General features: G+C 39.7%; 2 protein-coding genes across 2 annotated transcripts; both read right to left on the bottom strand.

The window, feature by feature from the left end:
* Window positions 1-3407: 3407 nt before the first annotated feature.
* On the bottom strand, window positions 3408-8841 carry LOC116254225 (GDSL esterase/lipase At5g45960-like). The gene is made up of 5 exons (XM_031629454.2): window positions 8405-8841; window positions 8193-8323; window positions 5252-5485; window positions 4515-4779; window positions 3408-3940 (listed from the first exon to the last, which is right to left on the bottom strand). The coding sequence occupies exons 1-5, from the start codon at window positions 8724-8726 to the stop codon at window positions 3750-3752; spliced, it is 1143 nt and encodes a 380-aa protein (XP_031485314.1). The 5' UTR covers window positions 8727-8841; the 3' UTR covers window positions 3408-3749.
* Window positions 8842-10276: 1435 nt separating this feature from the next.
* On the bottom strand, window positions 10277-13885 carry LOC116254233 (GDSL esterase/lipase At5g45960-like). The gene is made up of 5 exons (XM_031629465.2): window positions 13408-13885; window positions 13142-13272; window positions 11677-11910; window positions 11128-11392; window positions 10277-10829 (listed from the first exon to the last, which is right to left on the bottom strand). Exons 1-5 carry the CDS (start codon window positions 13688-13690, stop codon window positions 10636-10638), a joined length of 1107 nt encoding a protein of 368 aa, XP_031485325.1. The 5' UTR covers window positions 13691-13885; the 3' UTR covers window positions 10277-10635.
* Window positions 13886-14835: the final 950 nt, after the last annotated feature.

Below are 14835 nucleotides of genomic sequence, written 5' to 3'. Positions count from 1 at the left end.
TACGCTAACCGCGGTAGGATTAGACATAATGGATGATGATCTTGTACAAATCAGAATGAATTGTTTGCTTATTGAATACGAAATTTGTGTGACTCTCATTAGTGCCAATTCTTCAAATGCCTTTATTATGTTCTCTGAGTTGCTTAAGCTTCATTTGAACTATGGCAATGGCGTCTTGGTCATGCCAACAAGAAGATCATCGGTTTTTTATATTCTAGTAGGTTCATATCAATAAATTATCCTATTCCAAAAGGAGTACGTCAGTCTTGTCTTTTAGGAAAGTCACATAAGCAACCCTTTCCAACTTCTGATTTTCAAGCCTACAACCTCTTGAAATGTTTCACATGGATGTATGGGGACATGCCCCGACCACCTCTCGAGAGAGATTCAGGTTCTTTCTACTCATCGTTGACGATTATTCTATATTTTTATGGTTGTTTTCTCTCAAAGCTAAGTCTGAAGTTGTTATATGTTTCAAGAATTTTAAGACCTTGATTGAAAAGCAGTTAAATGCACATATATGCTCGGCAAAGAATTTGTGAACTCTGACTTAGCTTTATTCTGTGATGAACATGGGATTCTGCATCAATTTTCTTGCCCTTACACTCCGGAACAAAATGGAATTGTTGAACAGAAAAATCGTCATATGGTCGAGAGAGGATTAAGTATGCTTTATGATGCTGGATTATCCTATAATTTCTGGGTTGATGTTTTTCACACTGCCATTTATGTTATCAATCATTTACCATCGTTGAAATTACAGCTCAAATCACCCTTTTATATGTTAAATCACAAGGATCCAGAATGTGCACACTTGAGGGTTTTTGGAACCACATGCTATCCACTATTGATGCTTATGATTCCAAATTTCAGCCCAAGACTATTCCATGTATTTTCTTGGGTTATACTAGTCATCATAAAGGATATTTATGCTATGACAAGAGACATCATCGCATTCTTATATCTCGGCATGTTGTCTTTGATGAAACTCATACCGATGGGTCCGATTGTCCTGAGGATTTCTCAGATGAACTACTCTCTCATTGGCTGCCAAATACGACCTACGGCTCTCCTTCTAGTCTAGTTGATTCAATGTGTGATCCAACACAGTCCACGCCAGCCTCCACATATACTGTGTTACCCCTTCCAATGGCTAAAACCTCTGCCACGATTTCACCTCGGTCTATCGCTCAATAAGGCTACAAATCCTACATCAGTGACACCCATCAGTTCTGGATGCACCAACTACGTCCAATTTGGCTATTGATGTTGTCACCACTAGTCTTGATCATCCCACTTGATTTCATCCAATGTTGACCCGTTCCATGACTGGTTCATCAAAACCAAAAGTTTTTTCATCTATCACAACACAAGAGGAAGCAGAGAATTTTAAAGAAGTCATTCAATCAGCGTGTTGGCTTAATACTATGCAAAATGAGTTCTCAGCATTGCAGAAAAACAGAACATCTTGTATCCCCACACCCAAATCTCCATGTCATCAGTTCCAAATGGGTTTATAAAATCAAACGTCACCTTGATGGTTCCATTACATGGCATAAAGCTCGACTTGTCGGTCGGGGTTTTCTTCAAACGGCTGGCAATGACTATTAAGAAACTTTTAGTCCCACTATAAAACCCACCACTATCAGAGTGTTACTCTCTCTAACTGCCCACTTTGGTTGGTCTTTACGGCAACTTGATTTTGACAATGCATTTCTTAATGGGTATCTTTCCAAAGATGTCTATATGGCTCAACCCGAGGGATTTCAAGATACCACATTTCCTCATTATGTTTGCGAATTAGATAAAACACTCTATGGACTCAAGCAGGCTCCACATGCATGGTATCATCGCCTGAGCTGCTTTCTTATTGATCTTGGTTTTGTGGTGTCTCAATCTGATGCATCCTTGTTTATTTACTCTCGTGATGGGCATCAACTTTATCTTCTGGTTTACGTTGATGATTTGATCATCACCGGGTCTGCACCAGCTCCCATTTCTCATATCATTTCATAGCTTGGTTCCATTTTTTCGGTTAAAGATCTTGGCCCTCTCACCTATTTTATAGGCATTGAAGTCAAGCGACATCCCGAGGAGATATACCTATGCCAACAAAATTACATTAATAGCATTCTTCACAAAGCTAAAACGGACCACGATGTCTCCCATGGTGACTATCAAAAATGTCACAGCCATTGAAGAATCCTCCTTTTCGGATCCCACGCTATATCGGAGTGTGATAGGTGCGTTACAGTATGTTACACTGACCATGCCCTGATATTACATTTGCAGTAAATCGTGTCTGTCAGTTCATGCACTCTCCCAAAGTGGCTCATTGGACAATGGTTAAAAGAATACTTTGGTATTTAAAAGGCACAAATCATTATGTTCTTCGCTTGACTCAATCACCTTCATTGCAATTAAGCATCTATGCCGATGCAGACTAGGCTGGAAGTCTGGAAGACCGAAAGTCGACTAATGGTTTTGTTGCTCTTTTAGGAAATAATGTTATCTCATGGGCCTCCAGAAAATAAAGGACAGTAACTCGATCCAGCACTGAAGCTAAGTACAAATACCTAGCCTGTGTTGTTGCTAAAATACTATGGTTAAAATCGCTTCTCAAAGAATTGAAGATCTCCTCACAAGATACACTGGTCCTATGGTGCGATAATATAGGTGCTTTATACCCAACAGCAAATCCAGTCTTTCTGCTCGTACCAAACATGATGAAATTGATTTTCACTTCATTAGAGATCATGTCAACAAGGGAGAGATACAAGTAAACTTTATTCAAACCAAAGAGCAACTAGCAGATGGGATGACAAAGGCTCTTGGAGGAATGAAGTTCACGACTTTCAGAAACAATCTCAACATAGAACCGCCGTTCAGATTGCGGGAGACTGTTAAGGAAGGTTTTGGATGAAGATTGACGAGCCTACAATTGTGGATCTAATTGGCAAGAGATTTAGGAGCCTGTAATTGTGGATCTGATTAGCGAGAGATAAAAAACGTCAATCCCCTATAATTGTGGATCTGATACGTTTTTATATCTTGCCTTATTTTGTTGTAGCCTCTCATCAATTGTACTCCATATATTTGTTGTATTCTCAATCATATACAATAGAGAAGAGATTTCAGTATAAACTCGTGTCCTCTCTTTCTCTCTTTCATGATATTCTTGAGGTTTTTCACATTCAACATTTATGACCTGCATGTATTAAGAATTTGTAAGGCCACTTTACCTCTCTGTTTTCATAAAGATTCTTGTATATTGTTCAACTCAACTATTTTGTGTATGTGAATTCTCCAATGTCAGATTCAAGCTTCAAACCAACATGCTGAATTGAGTGATCCTCCATACTGCTTCAATCTTCTGACTATTGAAGTTTACCTTGTTAAAAAAGTACATTTGGTGATGCCAACAACTTTGTGATTAAGTACTTTGAAATTCATAAGGAAAGCGTAATTGAGCCTTCACGTTATTTTGAAATGTCAAGTTTGCAATTGTGCTGATGAAATAACATCTTAATTCATTGCAGCTAGTACAAATTTCCTGTGTCAGTATCAATATGCTAAGTGGCTGGCTGTTGATCATCTCTTTCTTCGGCTGCAACATGAAAATTGTAGTGATGACTCCTGAAAAGCAGTCTCCTACCCCAATGATTTTTCTTGTCTTTTTCATGAAATATTCCTATTCTGCTGCTAGCGACAGTGAACTTTAGACAATTAAGATGAAATGCAGATCTATATCATAAGATCAGATGAAGGACTCGCTGGATGAGTGCATCAGCAATCAAAGAGTAGGTCCTCTGTGTGGGGTGAATTGCATCCCAGAATACATATGTTGATGGATCAGCACAGACAAGTGTATTGGGGTTACATAAAAGGCCAAATTCCAACAGGCCTGTTCCGCAGCAACCTACGTTGGTCTGCTTAAAACCTGCAGAAAGATTAGCAAATGCAGAGAATAGTGGTAAGATATACACAGATGAAATTAAATGATAGGCTTATTTGATTTCATCAACAAAGTTTATTTTGAACTGTTCGAAACACAGTTACGGGATGACAATTGAAGGCTTGAAGGCATGAGAATATGTAAGAACCAGAATCATGAAATAATCACTTTGCATCTTTATTAACTGAAGAAGCAGGGAGTGATTAGACTGTGAACTAGTGTACGCCATCATTTTTAGGCAGTAATAGCTCCAATCATGTGAAAACGGACAATTTAGTGCATGCACGAAGAAAGCTCTTAAGATGTAAAGAGCAAAACTAAGAAACAATATCTACAGCCAATGACTCTCAGGTGGGAGAAACAGGAAAGTAAAGTAAAAGATATCTAGATCCAGTAAGGGGTAATTGGCTTTTTCTTTCTATGGAATCAGCCCCACTGTTTAGTTTGAGGTTTATACTCATCGATGCGTTGCTGATAACTATCACAAAGTTACAAATTGATCTGTGATAGGGTGGCTGATAATCTAAGCACGAAGCTGCTTGCATCTGTATTAGCTTACCGTATTTATTTGGGTTCTTTATGGCATCTAGCAAAGGCTCATAGATGTCTGCATAGACAATATTTGCATCCTTTAACTCGCTTTCCTTCACCTTGTTTAGCATATGCTGGAGCTTCGAGTTGTAACTGACAGCCACCAAATTTAGACTGTCAATGCATTGTCTGAGTACTGCATTTGCAAAATTGATGGTCATCTCTATGGGCAAACAGCCGAGTGGAGGAAGCCCTGCAAATAAAATTCTTCTCGCTCCCAGATCATATAGCCCCTGGAAAGCACATATCTTTCTGTTATTGTTGAATTGGAAAAGTGAGGGATGTCGAAGAGACTTGGTAGTTTGTTTATTCTTAAAAGTACATAGGGAGTATATATTTGACTAACAAACTTAATAGTGAAAAGCACTAGGTTCCTAGACCAAACTAAAGGATGGTAGGTCGCTCCTCTGTTTTGTCCTAACAACAGAGCGAAGAAAATGAAATAGTAGCATCTTAAAACAAATGAACGCAAACTACTTGGCTTATTGGTCCTTGACTTGAATCAGGCACTCTACAACACACTGACAAGAAAGTAGAAACACATAACGATGATATTTTAATTGTTCTACAAATTATCTCAGTTACGGTGTTACCAAAGTTAAAATCCCCTGATCCTTGGGTTACGAATGTGTGAAGTAGGATGGCAAAATGATCTTTAACTTATTTTTCTAACAGTGAAACCAATCAGGAAATCATTGCACGCACCTTAATGAAGACTTGGAGTTGATCTATTATGAACAGTTGGTATTGTTCTAGGTTGAACGTACGCCTCCTTAAGGGAAAAAGGAAGTAGCTGATGACGAAATCATTTGTTCCTGCACTTACTAAGAAAATGGATTCTTCCATGATCTTGGCAGCTCTTGCCTTCCCAACCGCACTCTCCATTCTAGCCAAGCAGTCTTTCATATAGTTCAGCTGCTGATTTACTGGAAGCACACTCTAATTCATACAGAAATCTCCAAAATATCAGAGTTTAGACATATTGCAGATCAAACCATGACATGGTAACATATTTTATATTCATATTAGTAGGAAAAAGGGCAGGTCACCAGATCAAATCTCATGTAGGTAAAGTTCTTGCTATGTACGTCTCCGTGAACAGTACTGAATAATAACGTCTACTACACATGGAAATACTGACGAGACTTCACGGGGTTGCAGGTTGTGATGAATAATTTGACAGCAGAAACACATGCAGTTGGCCATTTGCTTTACGCTCCTAAGGCCTTGTCAGAGACACAAGGGTCCTGGTTCGCACTAGGTTCATTAAATCACAGAGGCAATGCTTCTAGAACGTGAGACTAGAAATTGATGTCCTGTACGAAGAGAAAACAATAGTTCCGAGTGGGTGTTGATTTCTTCTTCTACTTCATCTTCCACTATCTCTCTCTCTCTTTGTATATGCACACACATATCCACATACACACATAAAAGAGCTAAAAAGGAAGGTCTAGTGGTATCACGGGTTCTCTTCTTCTAGGACCCATCAAGAACAGAGTGCAGCTGGCTTGTCTGGGAAAGGTACAAAGGCGCCGCATCGAGGACCCCATTTACGTCACAGATGCCAGGTCTCATGGCGTTTGCTCAATTTTTTTTCTTCTGGGGAAATTCAGTGTCTGTGGGCCAAGAAATTTGACCATAATTATAAAAATAGACCATATGTTTTCCAATTTCTGGTGTGTTGTAATTTTCCTGATACATGGTCCGCCTATTTCACTTCAATTTTATGTTGGTGATCACGATACAGTATTCAAAGTGAAAATTTCTTTCACGTATTTTTATCTCCAACATCCACACCATGTGGACGCGCTTGATTTATCACCTCTGACATCGCTAGATGTGCCTAAAGGCCTGAGACCCTCCTCTCTCCTTTCTCTGGCTTCTATAGAATTACATTGGGGCGTAGTGAGCTATAATATAGCTTCAACTCGGTATCACAATTTACACCATGATACTCAAGGTTATAGCATCCATGGATTAGCTCTCACACCTATCAGTACCAGCTCCTCTATACCCCTTCAAGCTCACAAATTATAGTGAGCGACTTAATTATGTAAAAGTGATTTTAGCTTTTTTTTTTTTGGGCTGTATGAGAACAGCCGAATCAAATTTTAGACACATTTAACTGATCCAACCCAAACAGCCTCCATTCTTATCAAATAGCAATGAACTATGAAGTTGGTACCCACCTGATCAACATCCAACCTAAAATCCAAACTAATTATGAAAATTGATTAAGTACATCCTTCTGATGTGAATAGTTTGATTAGTACAAAATTGTTGTTCATCCGTTTGGTATAGTTCCTCAGTCGAGTACCGTACCATATTGATTGTTATTTTGATTTCTGCAAGCGCTTTTTTTTTTTTACTGTAAATGGTGGCAATGTAATACTCTAGTTAACGAGTGTATTATGAGAACCAAAGTCTCTAAACAAATCAGGATCCCATAAAGGCAGGGCTTTGACCTTTTTTAGGGCAGCTTCTACTCATCCCAAAGATTAATGCTTGTATAATGATGTAGGACCCATGAGAAAAGTTCGGATCGTCAGTTTTGAACCATCAAAAACCTGGTTTTTGTGTCATAGATCGCATCGTTATGATCACATTTACAAGGGACTGCTGGAACAGGAGGAGCTGTTCAAAATCAAAGTATTTGACATCCTGGTCGTGGTTCAATGAAAATTTTGATCGAACCGCAACTCGTGCGACACGCTACGGAGAAAAGGCATGACTTCCATCGAGGGAAACCGCATCCCAAGATAATATAAAAGCCGCTCTCTCGCCATAACAAGGGCCGTTTGCTAGGAATCTTCCTCAGAAGCTCTGGGAGTGGGAAAAATGACAGACCGCAAAATTCCAATGTAGTTCACGTGGGCAACGAAGAGAGAAAGTTTCCAGGATTCCAATCTACAGTAGGGAAAAAGCAACTGCAGACCTCTCTGCTGCACCACTGCCACCGGCCGGCCGGCCGGAGATCAACACAGCAAGATGGCGACCGATCGATCTGGAAAATCAACCAGAAACTGCTGCCTAACAGGATTCTTTTATACTTATTACCAAAAAATTCAAGTCGACTCTTCCTTTTTCATTTCTCCTAGCACAATCCCTCAAACTTCAAAGTAAGCCCCTCTAATGCACCATCAACCCTTCTCCTTTCTCATTTTTTAGTCTAAAAATCATTGTTTTCCGTAACCTTATTAAGAACCCATTTGTCAAAACTTCAAAGAAAAAAAGAGAAAGAATCATAAGTTAGAGATCGCCATGACGTCAGGTTCATTTTTGTACCATCCTAACAAAATAATGATGGGTCACAGTAAGATAAGTATAATATCCGTGATAACGGCGCTTGATTTGTCTGAAATCATGGAATAGTACTCATTTTGAAAGTGACGAACCCATATGGCGTGTAGCGTAACTTGCATGGAATGGACAGAGCACCTAATTCGTGCCTATCCTTTAGCGCAGCCGAAGATTTACTCTTGGAGACATATAGAAATGATAAAAAGGAAAATAAAGCGTAAAGAACTACATTGCTTCATCGGTCTCCTTTTGTTGTGTTCTGGCGCGTGTCTTTTACGTAAAATGAAGACGAACTCGTGACATTCACTCAATCTAAAGAGAGACAGAGGGAGAGGGACGGACTTACAGTGCTTTGGGCTGTCAATGGGTCGTAGCCAGAACCAGCAGATGCGAAGCTAACTCCAGTCAGCAAATCATGCACACCAAGTGTGAAATCCAAGTAAGGGGGCACAAGTTCTTTGATCCCCAAGTAGGAAACTGTTCCATTTTTTCCAAACACAGGCAAAAAATTAAAACCAGAGAGACAGAAAGAGTGAGAGAGACAGAGAAAGTGAATACCAAGAAAATCGGTGGCAAGTTTTCCATCAGTAAACCTCCCACTTGGGATGTGATTGCTGAAACTCAACCCGTAAGGTGGGAAGTTGCCCTTGAATGCCGTCGGCAGGTAGTTGTTGTTGCCTGGATCCACTGTCGAGTCACCGAAGACGAAGAGCGCAGGGATGGAAATGTTCAGCTGATCTATAAGGCTGTGATTCAATTGTGTCGCCCCGGCGGAGCTCCAGAGAAGCTGCTGCTGCCAGAGAAACAACAAGAGAAGGAAGACGCCATGGGAGTGACGGCGATAGCCATGAGGAAGAACAGAGAGCGAACTGGTCGCCATCAGTACTTTCCTTTTGCTCAACCACGGAGTCTCTCTCTCTCTCTCTCTCTCTCTCTCTCTCGATAGGATAAGAGTAGTGAAATGCCATAATATAAAGCTCGGCCAATGTTTCTCTTTTTTTATTCTCTGCCAATTTATAATTTTAAGGAACATTTTTTCTTTTAGAGTGGGACCCTGTTGCAATTATAAATAATTACATCAGAGGTTCAGAGCTGCTTGAATAGTTGCTTCTGCCTACTGAACTTCAATGGCGCGACTGCAATCATATGAGGCCATGACTGGATTTGTTATAGCCGAATCTGAATCTGAAACACTAACAACCGATACTAATTTGATTTAGTTGGTGTTCTGAACAAGATCTGACAATTAAGTAGGGATGTAACTGGTTCACGATGGAATTGGATATTCGACGTAGACAGATCTTCCTTGCTTGGATTAGGAGTTGGACGCCTTTTCAAACTTGAATTATTTTTTTGAAATGAATGTAGTTCCCGACAGATATGATCATATTTTTATAGTTGAATCCTTATTGGATGTCAGATCATGTACTTAAACTTGGTAAATCCGAGAACGATTAGCAAGCAATCCCTTTCTTTTTTTACTTAATCTAGCTAAACAGATCTAGTTTTGCTTTGGCAGTTATGCCTTTGGTCGTCTTGCAGAAGGGGTATTGCAGAGGATGATATGAAACTAACAATAAGGGATAACATTCAAACTACTTATGACGTAGAGGTAAGGAACGAATTTGGGCCTGGTTCAATAAATTGTTCTCATGACTTAAACTAGGTTCATATCTAGCTTGCCACAATATTAACCGGCCCATTAAGTTGCAAGAATGTACCAAGTTCAGGTTTGGCTTGGCGCAGTGTTTGTCAAAGATGATGTGCCAGGTCGAAGCTCAAATAGATCTCAAACTCATTAGGTTGCAATTTTCCGTGAACCTATCCCAATTCATGTCTACTGTTCAAAGAACGGTAAGATACCAGCGATTTTCTTTTTGTGTAGGCAATCTAAGGTTCTGCAGGTGCCAGCCAGATTATGCCAAGAGATCAAGCACCAGCGATTTTCTTTTTTGTTAAACCACTTCTATATTGCCGATTGAGAAACCACTTCTATGTTGATCAAACGAAATCTTTCAACTAAAAGGTAGCAATTTCACTGTATCTTCTTCAAAAGGAAGCAATTTAAGAAAAAACTTGCAGTGGTTTTCTTTCCAACGATGATCAAGCATATGAATTCCTTTAGAGGCTTGTCACCAATTTCGGCCAACTTTTTATGAGCTTAGAGGTACGTCATCTACTTTCTGTGACTCATATTTCCTCTTCTTTGATAGAATGGCAGAGGTTGGATAGAGACTGAGATCCCTTCTGCTCGGCGACATATAATTGGTCCTCCTGCTGGGACGTCCCCTGTTTTCTCTTTCTCTACGTACCTCATTTTTTGGTTAATAAAGACTACACAGCTGTTTCTTGAATTATGAATATGTGCACAATGTTAAAAAGTGTTTTCATGAAAGGATATGCATCACCAATTTTTTAAGTTCGTTGCAGTTAACTTGAAACATATCACCATTTATTAGAAACTTTGCTCTGAGAATCTTTACAACCATTTCAATGTGGTTCCAGGTACCACAGTACTTGAAATCTTTACCAACTCCAGTTTCTGGCAACTATGTACTAATTCAACAGATGCCATAGCTACACACTGCAATTGATGCTCCATGAAGTAGATGCTTTTGTGGTAATTGGCGACGCCTTAATAATCATTTAGCTGCAATGCAGAAAATGGTAATGATGACTGAAACACTAGCCCCTACCTACAGCTTTTTTTTTTTTTCTCCATCTGCATTCCCCAATTGTGAAGGAAAGAATATATATGAGATCGAAGAAGAGAAACAAAGGGTAGATTTTTATTGTAAAAGCAGATGAAGAACCCGTTGGATGACTGTGTTGGCGACTAAAGAGTAAATCTTCTGCGTGGGATGTATCGCATCCCAGAACACGTATGATGATACATCTGGGCAGGTTAGTGTGCCGGGATTGCACAAGAAGCTCATTTCCAGCAAGCCTGTTCCACAGCAGCCTCTTTTCGTCTCCTCGAAACCTGTAGAAACAATTGACACAAGCAGAAGGATCACAAAATCATCCTAGTTTGGCTCAATTTTTGTAACAAGACTAATTGTTTAATTTCCTGCTTTTACACGACTGTGTAGTTGCCAGGATTGAAAACAGAGGACAGTAAACTAAGGAGATCGAATCTTCAGACGATCCCAGGTCAAAAATGCTCCCTTTCTGCTTCAGTTGAAAAGCGGTTCACGCAATTCAAAACCAACTAATAATCTTAAAGACTTTTTTATAATTTAAGCTTAAAATAGAAGCATTTTTAAGCTGCAGTAACTCACTATATTTGCTTGGGTTCTTTATGGCGTCCAGAAGGGTAAAATAAATGTCTGCATAAGCAAGCCTTGCATCCTTTAGCTCATTGGCTTTTATCTCATTCAACATATTCTGCAGCTTTGAGTTGTAGATGAGTGCCTCCATGTTTAGACTGTCGATGCACTGTCTGATCAATGCGTCCACAATGCTGGTGGTCATCACAACCGGCAGGCAACCGAGTGGAGGCAGCCCTGCAAATACAATTCTTCGTGCTCCAAGTTCATACAGCCCCTGGAAGGTGGACATCTTTAGAAATTAACCTCTAGAAACCAACATCAAAATGTCAAATAAATAGAAAAGCAGTCAGCAATGCATTGATAATATAAATATCAGAGTTACGAGTACATGGAAACAGTTGATTACATTGAGATTCTGATAAAAAGTTTGAATTAGCAGGAGTTGGAAGAACTCATATCATTATGCCAACTACTGAATCATACTCCTGGTATTGGACTATTGACCTTCTTCTTTGAAGTCCTAGTTATGAAACCAAGCAATGAATCGCTGTAACGTACCTTGAGGAAGACTCGAAGTTGATCAAGAATAAATTGTTGGTACTCCTGTGGGGTGAAGGTTTGCTTCCTGAAGGGAAGGAGGTGGTAGCTAATAACGAAGTCGTTCGTTCCTGCGCTTACTATGAAGATGGAGTCTTCCATGATCTTGGCAGCTGCTGCCTTTCCAACTGCATTCTCCATCTTCGTCACGCACTCCTTCATGTAGTCCAGCTGCTGGGGTACAGAAACCACACCCTGTTGCAAACATAGATGTCAAATATATATATGAGTCTATATGTATACATAAATTAATAAACACCAAATTAGGGAGGCAGGGAGCAGCAGCGGTGAGGTTATATGTTTGGGATGTAAATGACGAAAATACCCCCACCCCCTTTGATGACAAAAAATGGAAGGAGAGATTTTTTTTTTTTGACGTTCACTTGAAGGAAACTGCTTTTAACATAACCCACCAAAGCGCACATACTGGATATTTTAAATCTATTTTATTATATACAGATCTTGCCTTACCTAATTGCTTTCGAACTTATCATGTTAGAAATTATATAATAGTAAACGTGATTGGTGGATAGCCAAACTTTGTTTTCTAACTATAACAAGTATACATGGATGTGGTGGTTGGGGCAAAGTCAAGATGCGCCTGTTAAGTCTCGAGCCACTCGTTCCACCTTATTAAGTGAGGCGATCAGGACCGCTCCTTAGCCAAAACTCCTAAATGTATCGTTTAAGTTGCTTGATAGTAACACTAAGACCGGGGCTCACTAAGTCCAAGTGAGTCAAGTCGGTCGGTCAGGTCTTGAAGAGTGAGAGCACTTGTCATTAAATGTGCATCACCCTCGGTCAACCTGGGGCTCACTCGCACGCACGACCCTTCAAAGTACATTGCTATTACCCTTTTTTGGGGTACTTTAGTATTCATAATCTTTGTTGGTCGTCAAAAAAAATATTTTTTTTGTAAAATTAATCTAAATTAAATATAACAATTGCTGCAAGATTATCTTAGCATAGTTTGAACGTATTGGTTGCCGTTTGCAAGCCCCAAGGATGCAAATCTTTTGATTCTTTCAAACTGCAACCTCTACGTTAATGAAAGGAACATGATTCAAGGGCAACATCTAGCTCCGCCCTTCTAGCCAGAGAACATCAAATTGATGTAAAGAAGGAATTGTCGGTTTATATATATATATATATTTATATATCCAACCATTTAATGTCAACATGATGGAGGAAAACTATATATATATATATATAATTGAATCACTGTAGAATCATCATCTTGTCATCTAATCTGCACTATCCAAATATAATAGAATGGACGGTTAAGAAAAAAAACAAAAATTTATATATAATTTATTTTTATTTTTCTCTCAACCATTGGTTTGCTTTTTAGATCGATGGTTGGGTGACTTTAATAACCAGATTAATGGTTCACTTAGTCTATATATAGGTAACAGAGAGAGATTACGCTGGTATGAGCGGTCATTGGGTCGTAGCCGGAGCCGGCGAATGCGAAGCTGACGCCGGTCATCATCTCGTGCTGTTCAAGCGAAGGATTCATGTAGGGAGGAACCAGCTCTTTGATCCCCAAGTACGACGCTGTTCAATCAATTTTTCATTCATAATCGTCAGGAAACATCAATGTTAAACAAAACTAACGTTCAAAAAGATGACTTGAAGACAACGAATTCGAGACTTGCTTAGAACTCTTTTAGAGAGACAGAGACCATATACCAATAAAGTCGGTGGTGAGTTTTCCGTCGGAGAACCTGCCGGTGGCGGCCTGGTTGAGGAAGCTGGCGCCATAGGGCGGGAAGTTGCCCTTGAAGGGCGTGGGCCAGTTGTTGTTGTTGCCCGGATCGACGGTCGAGTCGCCGAAGACGAAGAGCGCGGGGACGGAATGGTTGAACTGTTTGCCCGCGCCGGAACTCAAGACCAGCGCCGGCAGCTCACACACAATCAACAGGAGGAGGAGGAGGAAGAGGGCGTGGGGAAAAGAAAAGGAACGTCTCTCCATTTCTTGACGCAATGGAAGATAACTGACGAGAGGAGGAGGAAGAGAAACTGGCAGCTGTGGATGACGGAGAAAGGTGGTGAAGGGGGCTGTTGGCTTGTCGCCTTTATATAAGAAAACGCGACCACCTTCTTCCCCGTTCCGTCTCTGCCATGGAAGGAGTTGGAAGACTCGATCGAGACTCCTCGTTTCTACTGCGACGACCCAATTAAATTTGCGAGGTAAACAGGAAAAGCGAGTGCTTCCGACAAACAAACACGGTCTTTTTGTTGGCACACCAAACCCAACCAAAATCTTATATTTCACACCAACATGTAAGGAGCCATGGAGCGCCGTTTCTTTTCGTGTCAGATCCCCTCTTCACACACTTCACACTTAATCTCTACTTCCTTGCAATATAAGTCAGATTAGACTGGAAACTAATTATAAAAGTGAATTCCTATTCGATTTGCACAAGCAAAAGAATTATATCATTACATGTGACCTGTGCTTGGATCTTAGACTTCATAATTGTGAATTCAATTACGAAATATGAATTGTTTTACCGGTAATTGGTTCCAATCAGATTGGATCCATTAAAATCCATACCAACCTATAACAATACTTATGATATACATATATTGACCTACACTTATTTATTTTTGACTTCTATACCATGAGAGATCGTTTGGCAACAGTAACTTATTGTTATTGTCTCATGATTCTACTTAAAAAAAGTAGAACAGATTCGTAAAATACTTATTATAGTGTTTTATGAATCTGCTCTACTTTTTGAGACGAGATAGAAATGAAATGTTAATCCAGCCAAACAACCCATGAAGGAACCATATAGCACAAATAGATCCCGACGTACTAAATGTAGAAGCAATTAAATAAGATTCGAGAGTGAAAGGAAGTTCAAAGTTTCAATTTGTATATCTCCTTAAGGTTTAATTTATAGATCAAAAGGTACAATTCTCGTGCCCAGTTTAGTTTGGCATTTCGATCGGCCGTGGACACTGCATTTGAAGATCTTCCTTTTGTATATATATATATTTATATCCGTGGTCCATAACCATGAGAATAGGTTAGATAGATTTATTGGGGCTAAGGGCACACGGCCCACCACTTGTTTGCTGCTAAAATAAAAATGATATGTGGTAATTAGC

The sequence above is a fragment of the Nymphaea colorata genome, chromosome 1, assembly GCF_008831285.2.
Source record: "Nymphaea colorata isolate Beijing-Zhang1983 chromosome 1, ASM883128v2, whole genome shotgun sequence".
Lineage (NCBI taxonomy): Eukaryota > Viridiplantae > Streptophyta > Magnoliopsida > Nymphaeales > Nymphaeaceae > Nymphaea > Nymphaea colorata.
This window is presented reverse-complemented; position numbering and strand designations above follow the sequence as displayed.

Excerpts from the sequence above, each read along its gene's own strand:
- LOC116254225 (XM_031629454.2), bottom strand. The coding sequence starts at position 8,726 with ATGGCGACCAGTTCGCTCTCTGTTCTTCCTCATGGCTATCGCCGTCAC. Across the intron at positions 5,486-8,192 it reads CATTGACAGCCCAAAGCACT|AGTGTGCTTCCAGTAAATCA; the intron begins GTAAGTCCGTCC and ends TGTATGAATTAG. Across the intron at positions 4,780-5,251 it reads AACTCCAAGTCTTCATTAAG|GGGCTATATGATCTGGGAGC; the intron begins GTGCGTGCAATG and ends TGTGCTTTCCAG.
- LOC116254233 (XM_031629465.2), bottom strand. The coding sequence starts at position 13,690 with ATGGAGAGACGTTCCTTTTCTTTTCCCCACGCCCTCTTCCTCCTCCTC. Across the intron at positions 13,273-13,407 it reads ACTCACCACCGACTTTATTG|CGTCGTACTTGGGGATCAAA; the intron begins GTATATGGTCTC and ends TTGATTGAACAG. Across the intron at positions 11,911-13,141 it reads CAATGACCGCTCATACCAGC|GGTGTGGTTTCTGTACCCCA; the intron begins GTAATCTCTCTC and ends TGTTTGCAACAG.